Below are 14,999 nucleotides of genomic sequence, written 5' to 3' on the forward strand. Positions count from 1 at the left end.
TATCATTTCGTGTATAGACGCCCAGGGCAAAAAGGGGCAGAAGGATATCCATTTCGCTGATATACAGTGGGGAATAGTCCGGGCAACTGGAAAGCTATATCACGGAACCCTCGCGGCATTGCATGCACTTTGGCCGCTACAGGTAACGCCATTATGCTGCGCAAGTCAGGCAGGTATAGAATCTCCCTTTGGGTTGGAGTTGATATTATCGCGTACGGTCAGGGAACGTAGACATCATCTACCCCGAGGTGGTGTAGATGATACAGGGGTATGATAGGCTGGCCCCCAGGCGAGCATTACCAGCGAGGAGCGGGAAAACACAGCGCGGACATTGTTAAGCAGGTTGCAAACGCGCTCGGGTCTAATTTCAGTTTAGCAGTCAATCGATTTACCATTTTTGTTCCCAGACACTGAATTAGGGATTGCAGCAGCTGCAGGGAATGCCATAGATAAACAGGAAAGCTCGATTTTTTTCTTTCAGGGAAATTTATTGTTTACGTGGCTGAATTTTGCGAGCTTAAGTGGTGCCCTGGGAAGAAGGTGGCCCTGAAACCTGAATCAAAGCGGTCAATTGCTGCTGCGCAGGAGAAGCGTGGTCGAAAGTCCTCTTTTGGTGAAGTCTCGGGAGTGATCGGGCTGAACTCTTCGACTTCACGGGATGCTGTTTGGGATGTGCTCTCCACTTGAAGTATTTGCGCTAAGGATGAAAAATAACTGCCACTGTCGGAGCCTCGCGAGGGTCCGCCGTACAGGAGACAGTTGTCTTACCCCATCCCCTATGTATGGCGTGGGGCACTTGCTTGGGTCTTGGTTAGGAATTGTCACACTTCGTAGTTTGCGTTTGCGTCGTTCTTGTCGTTTTCTAGCTTGGTCGGTGTTTATTTGGGCGGAATCAACTTAAAAATTAAGCGTTAAGTAAATAGTAAAAATCCTTATGGCAAGAGTGAAAGGAACCCGGCGGAAACTGAACTTCATGGTACCAAACAGATCACCGTTAATGTAGCCCATGGTGTATGCAGCTTGCCTCTTGTAAACAGAGGTTGGGATGTAATGCTGCTGCCATTTTGGTTTCGTGCTACCCATTTGAATATTTACCCTAAATGCTTATTGCGGGCCTACTTACTCCAGACATAGGCACCCAAAGTGGAATTAGGATTTTGGACAAGAATTTATGTAGGCCGCGCCTACTCTCTAAAAAAGCCATTTGCTGTAGGTATAGCTCTGTACAACCTGGCTGTCCAAACATGCTTGATTGACATGGACATACATTCTTGGCTTGATATAGTGCTTGCCACATGGAGATAACGTGGACAGATACCCCTCTCCCCTCTTAAAAGCACATAATCCACTTTACAAAAATGTTAATGTTCCTGTTGTAAGATTCCTTCACCATTGAGCGAGGGTTACCGTCAAATACCGCACATGTATAGTCCCCGAAAATTGCCAGAAGTTTTGTACCCAAGACCGTCACAGATGAGTTGCTCCGCCCCCCCCAAAAAAAATCCACTTCCCTTTCTAGTTTTTCAGGGCAGATGTGTCCTCACATTTCGCAAATACCGACTCGTCGAGACTATAGACATGGCAATACCTGGACAAAATTGTACTCAGTCAGGCCGTATCATAAGCATGAATCTAAGTAGATTATCAAACCCACTGTTGTCATTTTTTCGAAGGGCGTTCATCGAAGGGACATTTGGGATATATGACAGGAGGCGGGAGGGAACCAGTACTTCAGTGTAAATTTTACGTGAAATTCTTGGTAGAATTGCCTGAAGTATGGCAATTCATGCGGTCATACCATCAAGGGGGGTTATGAAAGCTTTCTTACGTTTTCGTGGATAGAGCATTCTATTTAAACCAGTCCACGTGTCAAAGAATTTCCTTGCTTCACACCCTTGGAACAAAATTTCTCAAGTGTCCATCTTGAAAGAAGATATCAAACAACAAAAAACTATGAAAACCAAGCATGCTGCAATATGAAAAAAATAGGCCTATAAGTGTAAAGCATGACTTCAGAAAGTAATTTTCAAAAGCTTTCTTTCGACCGTCGTAGATTTAAGGAAACTTTGAAATGCTGAAGTAAACCCTTTGTGGACAAAATCCCCAGTCACAAGACTCAACTGTATTTGGAATTATTCACATCTTAATTACAAATTAAATGAGCGATGACTTTCTGTGAACATTTGCCGAAAGTTTGCCGTAGGAATAATTAAGGGCGATGGTTATTTTGACCTTAACTTCGGAGGCCCTTCGATTCCAATTTGTTTGCCCAGTTTGGCATTATACGTTGAAATAAAGGCAGTTTAAATTTCAACTACTGATGATATTCGTCATTTGAATTCTTACAAACAGGTCTGATTCCGTTTTGGTAAATATTCATGCTTGCTGATGCTGATGTTCTAAGAAACTTGACCGTCCGATTTTTGTCGGACTTCCTTGGTGCATCCCCTGAGGGTTGCCCTAAGCTTCGGCTGAGGTCCCCAATAGCCATCTGATGGTATCTAATTCCCTGCGTAGCGGCAACAACTTTTGAATTAAACAAATGTAGCCACCCATGAAACGCTATTAACGGATTCAGATGGTCCGTCGGCTTTGTCCTTTGAAATACCTGTTGTCAGATGATTGTCCAAGTTCACAAGCGGTCACGGAGTGAATAGCCATCTTGAAAACTTTTATCTCAACGCTGAAACCTAGTTTCCAGATAGACGTAACGGTCGAGAGTGCAGAGACAAACAGTCCCGTACGATGGGCAGTATCGCAACTTTTTATCGCAGAGAGTCGTCAACGCTGACTATGCTCAAATTTACCGACTGTGTCCAGTCGTAGCAGGCCTATGCCTACACAAACGCGCGTTGGTCATGGCTTCTCGAGTACCATCGTGCGCATCTTGCCTATTTTCTCCCTGAGAAGAACAAATTAAACCAAGTCTCAAGGTAATATGAAACAGCGAAGTAGCAGCTTAGATCCAGAAAAAAATGGTGAAACCTCCGACACACAGCATTTCATACAAACCATTTCAGAGTTTCGGGCATCATTGTGTTTACTTTTTGCCGATTGACGTCACTCCCCGCGACTGTTTGCGTCTCGATACTTTATTGCTGCGTTCTTTAAAACTAGACTTCATCGGCACATTACAGACGGCCTCACTTGAACGCTAATATTCTGAATTAGTCCTGTTCGGGTTTTTTGTCTACATGATCCCTTGTTGGTTTTGTTCCCTTTGACTTTCGGCAGATAGGTTATGGTAGGAATATCCCATGCCTGTGTCGGAATTACCTGGCTGTGCCCTAAACTTATGCACAAGTCTATGGTGGTGGTAGTGGCAGCGACTAGTTCCCATTGAGTTGTGTGTAATTTCAAGCCGCAGCCAAGTGATTCGGACCCAGCCTTTAATTATATTGACTTGACTTATTCATCAATATCGTAGATACACGCACGACCAACGAATCACCTCGCTGGTTGGCGTTCGCATGTGGTTCTAAGCTTTAACCCAGTGGTGAACAACATTTTGCATTATATTGCAGATATAGCTGAAGACATATCAAAATAAAAGGGCAAGTTCTTTCTCCCTCGATGATTAAAATTCCACTTTTGAGAAGTGAATGGTCTGTCTTGGCTCATTGTTGTCATTTTTTTCTCTGAAAGTCCTCGTGTGGGGCAGCAAACATATCAGACAAAATCGTGATGTACAGTCGGTGGCTTACTTTTTTTTACAGGCACATAGATCCGACGAGTTTTTTAATATCACTCCGCGCTCATTATGTACTCACGGTCTCGATCTCACGGACGCCGGTAATGCATTTAAATGGGGCATGACAAACGCAAACTAGTTACGACGTCAAAATATAATGATTGACTGTGCACACGTACCTGTCCAAATTTCATTTTATAGCAGTCTTTAATTTGATATGATGTACCAACCTCAAGCACGCGTCCTCGCGACCACTGCTTAAACAGATTCCTAGCTACCGTACAACGTCGCAAGCTGTGCAGAAATTTCATCGCTTCAATGCCAGCAGGGTATATATAGAAACTTGTAAAGAGCCAATATCCACGTGATCCATTGGGAGTGCCAAAATAATTCAGTTTTAATTTAATCTGAAAATTGTTAGATTTGGTAGTTGTGCCGTGCCAAATATCACAGTTTTACAACAGTATAGTACTGAGCAACTACTACATGTCGAGCCTCCATAGTTACAGAATGTCCAGAAAACGGCTGTGGAAACGTTTACGTCATATGGAACGCGGCACTGCCATTGCCACAGATGGACATTAGATTAAGTTACTCCTGAAATACCACTAACCTTAATAATGATCGTGTCATCTAGTCGATTTCGGCCTCGTCTGGCATAACATTGATTCCTAGTTCTAGACCGTAATCATGCCAACGACGGAACCATCGACGGTCGGCCTTCTCTTAAACCGGTACTTCGTGATGAATTGAATATTTCGTATTTTCGGTCAGGGATTCAAACTTTCACACGGTGAAAAGAAGGCTGGCTTTCATGTAGTTCTACGCCAGCATTTTGGACTGAACTTTGTTTCTCAGACTGCACAGATGCTAAACTCCTCGGAGAAAAGCATGAAAATGCCCAGCAGATCAGCGTTCGGTCGCCCATATTGATCTGGTCTGCGGTCGGACGGCTTCGACCAGCATTGCCGACGGGCTGGTATTCATGGCTCTTTTCCGATCGTATCTCTGGCACAAATAAACAAGGTACGGCGATTGTGTCTTCTTCGATAATATCACCCTCTCAAGAAATACAACGTGGTGTGGAATATTTTTCACTATTAATGGGGAAAACGTCGACACAGTCACAAACCTGAATACAGTCGCACGTCTTTCTTGTGTTATACTAGAGCAGAAAACAGTTGTCAGAATCCCCACTTCCACTGCCGTGTCTCAAAACTGAAGAGTGACTGGGTTAAGCCGATGGCTGAATTTTTCATGTTAAGTTGGCCAACAAAAGAATGTTCTCACGTATAAATTCAAATATAAATGAAATAAAAGCAGTAGATGTGACTGTGTGATAAACATAAGAGATAGTTTATAGAAATGTTGCTCAGCACTGGAGTACATCCTTAAAACCGTGTGTTCAAGGGAGGCAAGTAGATCATCTTTTCCTGCAGCTTTGTTGATTTTTTTAAACATGAATGATCATTGAAGCTGAGGCGGGAACCAGGCGGTCGGTACTACCTTTTAGTTAACAAGGGGCAAATGTATACTTGAAAACAGAGACCCACCGTACGGGTATTTTGCAGTGACAAGTTGGCCAAACGTCTGTGGATACAGACATGTACAAACAATCAAATTTCTCCGTCTCACACAAGTTTTTGGACAAAAAAAGATGGAAATTAGTCGTGAGAAGCTAGTATTTGTTGTAAAACAATGCCCTTTTCCTCCATTAAATTCCTGCTCCCGTGCAAAACTAGCCTCGGAATGAATTATGCGGAAACCACATAGGTAAAAGAGTTTTCATTTTGCAGCCTGTATCTGGTTAGGAGCAATTATTGGAAGCAAAGCTGAAATATCAGTACAGCTGGGAGCCCGCCGGATTAGTGATGTGGGTATTTCTGCAACTCGCTAGAGATGCCGTTACATATTTACATAATGGATCAGGAAAATCATTGGTTTCTATCAGTCGCTGTTGTCGGCGACCATCCTCTTCTGTTGCCAGTAATCACCGGTTTTATCGTTGCGAGGTTTTCTATTAATATTTTCTCATAATCACTTTCCCCTGCAGATGTCTGTTCTGGGTCGGCAGTGAGTGAACAGAGAGACCGTGCCCGCATCGTCGAGATGGATTTGAAAGGCAGTTGTGACCGGTGGCTCTTGGTAATGTTCAGCAACGCAAGCAATCGACGACAGGGTACTTGGCGCATTATTTGAAAAGAGCCAGTTTAAGGTTCTTTTTATGTGATGTGCTGCTTTCAGAAGAATTTTGGTTGCAGTGTACTAGAGAGTAAAGATATTATTTTGTGAGTTTGATGTCGATTCGTCACTTTGGATTTTTGAAAACTGTACTGAATAGTGGATGCATGGTTTTGTCAGGCCTACAATGGCGACCACGGGAGTAAATCCAACCTTAGTGACCTACATTTATGACTTCATCAATGAAACAGTTGATTTCTACAATGATACCACCAACGCGACCTCAGCCTCAGGCGAAGGTGGGACTGCTGTTATATATCCTCAAAGGAGCGACTACTATGTCCGTCTCGTTCTCTACGTCATAATATTCGTAGTCTCCACCATTGGCAACATAGCGGTCTTGTGTAGTCTCCTCCGCGGCCGGCGCAGAAAGTCTCGCGTCAATCTGCTGATCCTGCATCTGACGGTGGCCGATCTCATGATAACACTCTTCAACATCCCCATGGACTTCTTCTGGATTTTGACCATCCAATGGTACGGAGGGGATGTGATGTGCCGCCTGTGCATGTACGTGGCCATGGTGGCCATGTACGCCTCGCCGTTCGTCTTGATCGTCATCAGTTTGGACCGGTTTGCCTCAATTGTTTTCCCGCTGAGCGTCCGGCAGGCGGACATACGCTGTAAGGTCATGCTCCAGGTGTCGTGGGTTGCGTGTTTCGTCATTAGTATTCCTCAGGTGAGTCCATCAGCGATGCAGTCGAGTACTTTTTGAGAACCAAGTTCTCTACCAAATATTTAACTAGTTAGGAGGGAACAAAGCTGAAGTACATCGGCATTTGATGGTACGTGCATAAAGGTAAGATTACAAAGCAACGTAACGACTTCACACCATCACTGTTTGATTAAAATTAACTTTTTAGGACAAAAGTACTCGGAAGGTACTCGGCCGAGTACTTTCCGAGTACTTGTCTCCTTAAAACTTAAATTTTACACAACTGGGAGTGTCTGAAGTCTAACATTTATTTTGTAATCTTACCTTTGCACATTTACCATCAAATGCCTGTGCACTCTGGCTTTATTCCCTTTTACCCAGTTCAGTATTTTGCGGAGAATGTTGGTACTCGGAAAGTACTCGACTACAACACTGGAGTCCATCGCCACTCACGCAGTTCCATTCATTATTGGCTTCTACATTGCCATTGTCAGAGTGGTCCTCTTTGTTGTCCCATTTCCTGCCATGCCACTTTATACCAAGCCGGGTTTTCAATGCCATTTTGTCGTCTCCGCAAATATACCGCCGCTTGCTCCATCGTTGCCATCCACCCGATCCGACTTCACACCGCTGTTAATAAACGAGGCTTTTACAGAGAAATGACCCTATGAAGAGTGAGGCCCAAGTGTAATATTACCAGATAGAGAACGTGTTGAAGTGAGCTTTTGACCTTGAATAAAAATACGTCAAGCCTACAAATTCGGCAGTAAATACAATAACCTTTCAATCTTTTCCTATTGGAAAAAACCCTGAAAAATAGAAAATAAAGATATTCGAACCAAGAACACCAATAATACTAATCCCTTTCCCTATACGCCAGCCGGCTCGATCAAATTTCTTCTTTTCCTTCTTCAAACTCCAAATAATGACGCCCAAGTTGTTACGTCATCCGTGTATTTCGGCCCAGTTCCGAATGTGATCAGTTTTCTGTAAAAGACACGTTTGTTGACAGCAGAGGGTAGTTGGGATCGGGTGCAGCCATCACACTGCATAATTATCACCGCTAGCAACATCGCTCTGACATCCCAGTACCACGTGACGATGTATTATTTGCAACCTCAACTCACCACCATCACTTTACTTTAAAGAGGGCGTTCCTTCCCTTCCCAATATCACCTTTCCCGCCTATATGACTTCCCTCAGTACGCGTATATCATCTTCATCCCGGTGCACAGCAAATCGTCGGTAGAAGCTTTGAAACGAATTCCATAAGCTGCGATATGAAAACCATCACCTCTTCTGTTTCTGCTTGGGCTGATGAACGTTCAATCTAATACTGAATGAAAATTTTCTTTCCATTGCTTGAATGTGAAACATTTTACTGCACGGACCCCGAGTAAATCCATTTGGTGTATGTAAAGTCGACGATTAGCCTGGTGTAAAATGGCGACACCATGCATGCCATGGAAAATGTACTAGCCCTTACAAACTGTAAAAACACGGAATTTTATAGATTTTCAACTTGTTTTTTGTACCCACTTTTAGCATGGTTAACACACGACATGATTAGATATTGACGCTGAAATGCGTTCCCTGATGTATTTTAAATACGTCGCGAAACACGTTTCAATTTCAACGAAATTTTTTATTTTTGTATATTTTTTCATACGAGATATTTTACGGCTGAAAATGTGCATTTGATGTTTTCAAACAATTTTAATTTTTTTATTCCAATAGGAACACCATCTAGACAAAAAAATGGAAGAACTAGACCCCACTCATTGCTTGGAAAAATTAGAAAAAAGTGGTCCTTAACTCTTTTTGTGTGGTGTAATTTAAATACTCTTTCATATGCTACACATTTACCTATGTGAAAACCTCGTAGCATTTAAAAGCATTTCTAAATGCATTTTATCGTAAAAATTTAAACATTAGGTGATTTTTCTTTTCAAAAGTGGGTACAAAAAGTATTTAGGAATGTATTTTTTTCTCTAAGCGCCGTTTTTCACACATTTCCGGCTCTCCTAACCTTGCTCCCATTACTACAATCTTGCTGGGCTAATTTTGATTCTTAAAATGCCTTGCGCAATCCCGACCGCAGATATATACAGACGCACTGAGAACAGTTTCTACCAATGAATCTCAGGTTTCGACTGAAAATCCCCCCCCAAAAAAAAAAAAAAATTGGCAGATCTGTTCCTGTATTTGCATTTTACGTGAGCATAGATTAAAATCTATTTTGTCGGTGAAATTTCTTTAGAGTGCTAATACTTTTCCGTTCTACGAATGCTTATGACTTATGAAAATGATGGGTTATGGTCACACAACAGCTTCTCGTTCATGAGGTGATGGCCCATTATGACGATCCAACCTTCCTACAGTGTGTTGACTACAACTTCATGACTAAATACCGAATATTGTGGCACATGTACCACTGGTTCGTCGTCTGTGCAACCTACGTCATTCCACTGGCCATAATCGTCGGTTGCTACACAGCTATTGTCATCAAGATCTTCGGCAGCAGTACCATCCGGAGCTGTGAGTAGGCATTTGAAAAGTAGTTCCCTATTGTGATACCAGTTATGATGATCTTGTTGTCACAGATTTAGTCGCAGAAAGTCAGGAAGATTATGCAATCGATTTATGGAAGCATGCAGTTTATTGAAAGCCTAATGCTTGCATTCCATGTGAACGTCTGGGTTTTAAAATACTGATGAGCCAGTAATGGATTCGACCCTTGATTTTGTTTTGATCGAGCTGTTTGTGAACATACGAAAACGAGTCGCCTGAACTCAGCCAACATGTCTACGGATAAATCGATGTTTTGATTGTTTCATAATTGAAAATGTAGGAATAATTTTTCGGGAAAGATTTTTAGGATCTGCCATACGCGGCCCCCAGTTTAAAATATAGTTTGGACTGGTCTTGCTCAATTCTAACAGATTCGGGTAACAACGGTGATCGAATGACACTGCGGCGCTCAGGGGCCGACACTCTTCCCAAGGCTCGCACGAGGGCGCTCGTGATGACCGGCGCCATAGTAACGGCCTTCATCGTCTGCTGGACCCCGTCCAATATACAGGGCGCCATCATCCACATCAAGGAGAAAGAAGATAAAACCACACCTATATGGCTGCAGCAAGTCTTGTTGGCATTGCTTTTCTCCAATGCCGCCATCGACCCCATCGTTTATGGCATGTTCACTGTGGATTTCAGGCGGTACTTCCCCGGATGTTTTGAGTGGCGGGGTCGACGAATTGTCTGGCGAGGTCGAAAGATCAGCCGTCGGTCGACAACCTCGTCTAACAACTACCCACAAATGACGTATGCTTCATCTACTCGGTTAGGTGCCCCCACTGGGTCCACGGCCAATTATCACGTGATAAGTGCAGACACTAGACAAGTAGCTGAGAGGTGTGTCTAGGTGTATATTTTTGAGAGAAAATGGTAAAATCTTGCTTAATGTAACATATCCCGCTAAGCCTGTAGGCCTAGATGTAGCCTAAAATAAGAAGTTAAATCGACTTTTACTCAGTGACCAAGCTTGCTGCCTTCGCAAACCTGTGGAATAGCGAGAGTAAGTGGCTTCGACTTGAATTAACATGAGTGGCTCCGGAAGCCACCCACTGGTGGATAGCGATGGCGGATGCATCATCCTACGGACGCGCGCATGTCTCTCTGCCGGCAGACTGACGAACGCAGCCTATATGTTTGTCTGATGGCCTTAAAGGCACATGTGATATTGCAAATTGCCGAAGGGAAAATAAATTGATAGAATGTTAACGATTTGTGAAGTCATTGGTGAAAATTCTGGGTCTTTGCCCGTCCCTTCAGGGCTAAGGTAGCCCTCAATAGCTGGCTACTCTATCTATATCGAGTGCAGTGTATCTTATGTAATGTTGTATACATAATTTATGCAGAAATTTGGTGACCGTCAGCAGTTGCTGAAACGTCGTGTAAGCCGACAAAAGCACGGAGTTGGAAAGTGAAAAAGTGACAATGAAACCTAAAATATTGTCCGCAATACCGTGGTAGTGTTAGGTATTAAAGTCGTACCCAGTTATATAACTGATTAAATACCAGTCGTACATAACTCTTAGTCTTTAGCTGTTATTTGGTAATGTAGTTTGGAAACAGTCCTTCTCGTGATATGCGCGTTAGGCACCACCCCAGTCTCCAATTTCTGGTCAGCGCGCGGTCTCCAGAGACCTGCGCGTCGCCAAGTTTGCTTAGTACGATGCCAAAAAGCTGCCAAACTTGCTTGATTGACTGGAATCCTACTACTGCGTAACGTTAAGGTGTTTTAGGTTGGGTGCGGTTGAGTAGTGAACTGAGTCGTCGTCCTTGACGAATCTTTTGCTGATGCTGCTACGTAGGCAGGTGTTTGTGTCCACGGTGACTGACCAGTCCTATGCGCGAAGCGCAGATCCTGGCAAAGTCTGGGCAGACGTTGATTTTGCGACCCTGATAATGGTGAAGGAGGCCGACGACGGACAGCAGCATGTCGCACTTCACGCCGTTCCTCCAGGTGCATGGGCTACTCTGTTGTTCTCAAAGTGAAGGAGTCCCTCTAGGGCCCATACATTTAGTCAGGCACTCTTTTTCATATGACGTCATTTCTGTATTATACATTTACGAGGTGATCTAATGTCCTGTGTACATTTACAAGTTGGAAACGCTTTAAAACAGCAAATAGTGGAGGCCCAGTCTCTTTCAGTGTTGGTAACGGTGGTATGGTGGTATGTACAAGCACATATGCATGATATAGGAAAAAAGTTTGGGGGGGGAAGCCACGTCGTTACACCACTTTTGGAGCCAGCCCTGACCAGAAACCGGAGACCTTTTTTGCCTTAGCAGTGTTTCGGAGTTGGTACGGTACACCCTCACGACATCTCAAAGTATCAAATTTCACTCCGTCGGGTCAGTTCAGCAAATTGGATAATCAGTGATGGAGGTTTTTTGAAGACGCCGTGTAAATCAGCTCTGACGTCTCAGGCGAACTGAAAAGAAGATGGCATTTTGTTCGGGAACAAATTATCAATGAAGTATTTTGATTTTTCAGGAAATCACGCTATTTCCGGGAAGCGCCGCCAACGTAGGGCTTGATAGCTCAGTTATTAGAACACTAGCTGGTACCGTGTTCCGGAGGTTGCTGATTCAAATCCCGCTCCAATCACTTGAATACCTAATTGAAAGAAGGGCCCTTGTTTGAGTTGAAAAGAAAAAAAATGAATATTTTTGAAGGAATTGCAAACGAAATCATGTAAACTCTCTTAGGTCAAAATGGTGGAGTTTGGTCTTTCTTTTAATGAAGTATTCAATTTCTTGTACATCTTTATAATTAATATGTAAACACTATAGTCAGTTTTCCCATATAATTTATTTGATGATATTTGTTTGGTACATTCTAAGAAATTATATTTTGAGGTCTCGCTCAGCAAAAACTGAAGTAATGAAATAAAAGTGTGTTTATTCAACATACATATATACTTAACACAGTGTGAAACGAAAACAACCCCGAAGAGACCAGACTGATTGTAAAACCTGTTAGAGACAGGTTTGATGGACGTTAATGACAGGGCTTAGGCAGATGTTAAACGCCAGTCACGTGAAGCCAATCCAATTGTTTTTAGTGCTGTCCCGATTTAGTAGATCCAGCCACTTTTTAAACCAAACTGCTATCACAAAAATATTGACCGGGGTGGCATTGTAAAACTAACCCCCGAGGTGATCCATTCGCCTCAGGAAAATAGAATGCTTCATGGATCACTGAGGCTTTACCATACCAAGAGATAAAGCAGTCAATAATTGTTTTATAACTAAATAAAAAAAGTTGCAACTCAAGTCACGAGTTACAAAAATAGCGACCCGAATCCGACTTGAGTCCAAGTCAGCTGACTCGGGTCTACAAATCTGATTGTTCTTTTCAGAGCAAGGCTGCACGTGTATAGTATTTTTGGAGTGGAGGTACAAAAGTAGCAAGCATCACACTTTCGGCCAATCAAGATACAGAATCTGTGAGTGAGGTGTTATAAAAGTAACTAGTCTACCGGCAAATTGTATATACAACTTGACTTGCATTGTTCAATTCTTAAAACTAATTATATGTATATTCAGTTACTTAAACTGAAATATTTATCGGAGATGTAAGTATTGAAGCATATATTGTTGTAATGCACCTGTACAAAGAAATATCACCGGATATAGTCGTCACTCAATAAAGATTTTATAATATGTAAGTTAGAGCTTATAGTATCGTCAAGGGGGAGAACAAAGGACGTGGGAAATGAGATATGAGATACGAAAGGGAGGCAGTAAAAGGTGTGAATTAATGGATACTTAAAATAAACGAAGCCTGTAAGTGCATGATTTTTGTGGAAATAGTCGATTTGTTTGCCGATCACTCCCACAGCCTTAAAACCTAAGCATTAACAGAACCAGCGGTGAAAGTCCCTGCTGGTCTTAGTGTACGCTAACCTTACATATCTAGTGTGGACTTCTCTTGTGAACAAAAGATGTCCACACGATGCAGGAAAGGAAGAGGTCGTGTGGATTTACACACGTCCACAGGACGTTTCCCCTTCTCTGAAAAAGACGTTTAGAGGCATTTTGGGGTAGGGGTCATCTGTCATTAAAGGAAGAGGAACAGTCAAGGAAACCTTTTACAAAAATCGTGTTCCCAGTTCAAGAACGAGAATTTTCACTGAGTTTCCTTAACTGCACGAAAATAAAGTAATGTCCACAGTAGGTATGTAAGGTAAATGTTGTGTGTGAGTTTGTTTCTGCATTCAATTGGGGACCCTGAACAATAGAGGACAATAAGGTCCCCGATTGACAGAGGGTCCCCGATTGACAACTGTGTACAAAACATATGGGTGGTCTTCTAAAAAAGTTGAAGTACAAACAAAAGAGGAACAATAGGGGGTCCCCAGTTGCAGGCAAATACACACTTCTATGTGTGTGCGGGGGGGGGGGGGTTAAGACCAAAATCCCAACATTTTCCAGCCTTGGAAATTCGACAAGCAGGTGGATGGATGGATGGATGGATGGTGGTGGGTGGGGGGTTAGGTCGACATCAACCTGTGCTGGGAGCGCTGATTGGTATACCTACATCTTGTATGCGAGCTTTCCGTATACGGCTTATTAAGTATTTGCACCAGTTGTTCCCCAATTTGGCCTTTGGAAGTTCGAAATACATGTAATGTATGAGTTTGGGGCGATACTATCTCTCTGGGATTTACGCCTATAAACAGGTCATAGTCAGGCAGAAGCGCTACTTCCTCTGTGGGACGGTCTTTCAAATTGGGAAAACGTTAAAAAAACCTTAAAATATGACAACTTAAAATGTAAAAAAAGGACGTTCGGCTCAGTTTGTACCCAGCTTATCGTTAAAACGTTCAGTGCGCACATTGGAAACACAAAACATGAGGTTATAATTCTCGAAAGGAATTGAACGTATAATGTTTTTTCCGTTTATAGGTTAACCATGTTTTTTTGAAGTTTTGACTCTTTTATATCAGCTTAAAAAACACCAATCCTGGGTAGGCTTACCTGTAAATGGACAGTGGGCGCCATTTTCTTAGCAAGGGAGGCTCCTTTGTGGTCGGAAATGAATTCGCTGGCTCACGAACGACTGTGATATGACGCGCTACGGTCGCATCGCTACCAACAAAGTGAACACTCCCTGCGAAAATGACTCTTTTCAACCGATGAGGGGGTGCTTCTGCTCAGGGCGGACAAGACGTGCATTGTGAAGTATAAGTAGGTTAGCGTCTAAATAAAAAAGGATTTATCATGAAATCTTACATGCAAAAGAGCCTGAGTGATAAAATCTCCCGAATACTTTTGTCGAGCGCCCTCCATCAATGACACAATGGAAAAACAGTTGCGAAAGTTAAAAGATGATGTCACGTGAGATTGGTCTAGCCCCATCCCCCAAAACACCTAAAAGGCTCTAGAACCGCTCCTGGAGTAAACAGGAAAAAAATTGAAATACTGATTTAAGATTATTATAAAAATACCCGACATTATTTTGTCAAGGCCTTAAGCAATTCTCTGGCAGACGTCCTTTGTGCATTATCCTCTAAATTCTCCTATTTAGACAGGCTGAAATTTAGACCTACTGTCATTTGTAAGTTGGAGATCCTTCCCGTTAGTGATTCGCGACTGAAAGTTCTTTCAAGGACTTTCCAAAAGGGAAAAATGATGACGGGCAAGCACGTGCTTCAGATTTATCCAAAAATAATCTCATTGAATGGTTCCTGATGTCACTTAAATTCAAGAACTGTGTGCCACATGCAAATAAAAAGTTCGCGTTGGCCGTTGAATCAAACTCTGTTCAAGACGCGAGACGAAAATCGCCTCCCGCTTGATCGCATCTGAGCGATGATGAGGTTTATTATCGAGGTTACAGAT

At 42.7% G+C, this 14,999-nt stretch overlaps 2 protein-coding genes across 4 annotated transcripts in view; both read left to right on the top strand.

The window, feature by feature from the left end:
* LOC110986817 (gonadotropin-releasing hormone II receptor-like) overlaps positions 1-12,950 on the top strand; it is a 63,220-nt gene extending 50,270 nt beyond the window's left edge. For all 3 annotated transcript variants that reach the window (XM_022249036.2, XM_022249037.2, XM_022249038.2), the window contains exons 2-4: positions 5,745-6,608; positions 8,915-9,122; positions 9,527-12,950. In XM_022249036.2, the coding sequence (XP_022104728.1) occupies positions 6,036-6,608; positions 8,915-9,122; positions 9,527-10,008 (1,263 nt within the window). In that variant the 5' untranslated portion in view covers positions 5,745-6,035 and the 3' untranslated portion in view covers positions 10,009-12,950. The remainder of the gene's footprint in view (positions 1-5,744; positions 6,609-8,914; positions 9,123-9,526) is intronic.
* Positions 1-14,999, top strand: part of LOC110986820 (sodium-dependent phosphate transport protein 2B-like) — a 369,275-nt gene that overhangs the window by 89,429 nt on the left and 264,847 nt on the right. The window lies entirely within an intron of this gene.

The sequence above is a fragment of the Acanthaster planci genome, linkage group LG05 (assembly GCF_054643075.1).
Source record: "Acanthaster planci isolate LZ-2023a linkage group LG05, COTS_SCS, whole genome shotgun sequence".
Taxonomy (NCBI): Eukaryota; Metazoa; Echinodermata; class Asteroidea; order Valvatida; family Acanthasteridae; genus Acanthaster; species Acanthaster planci.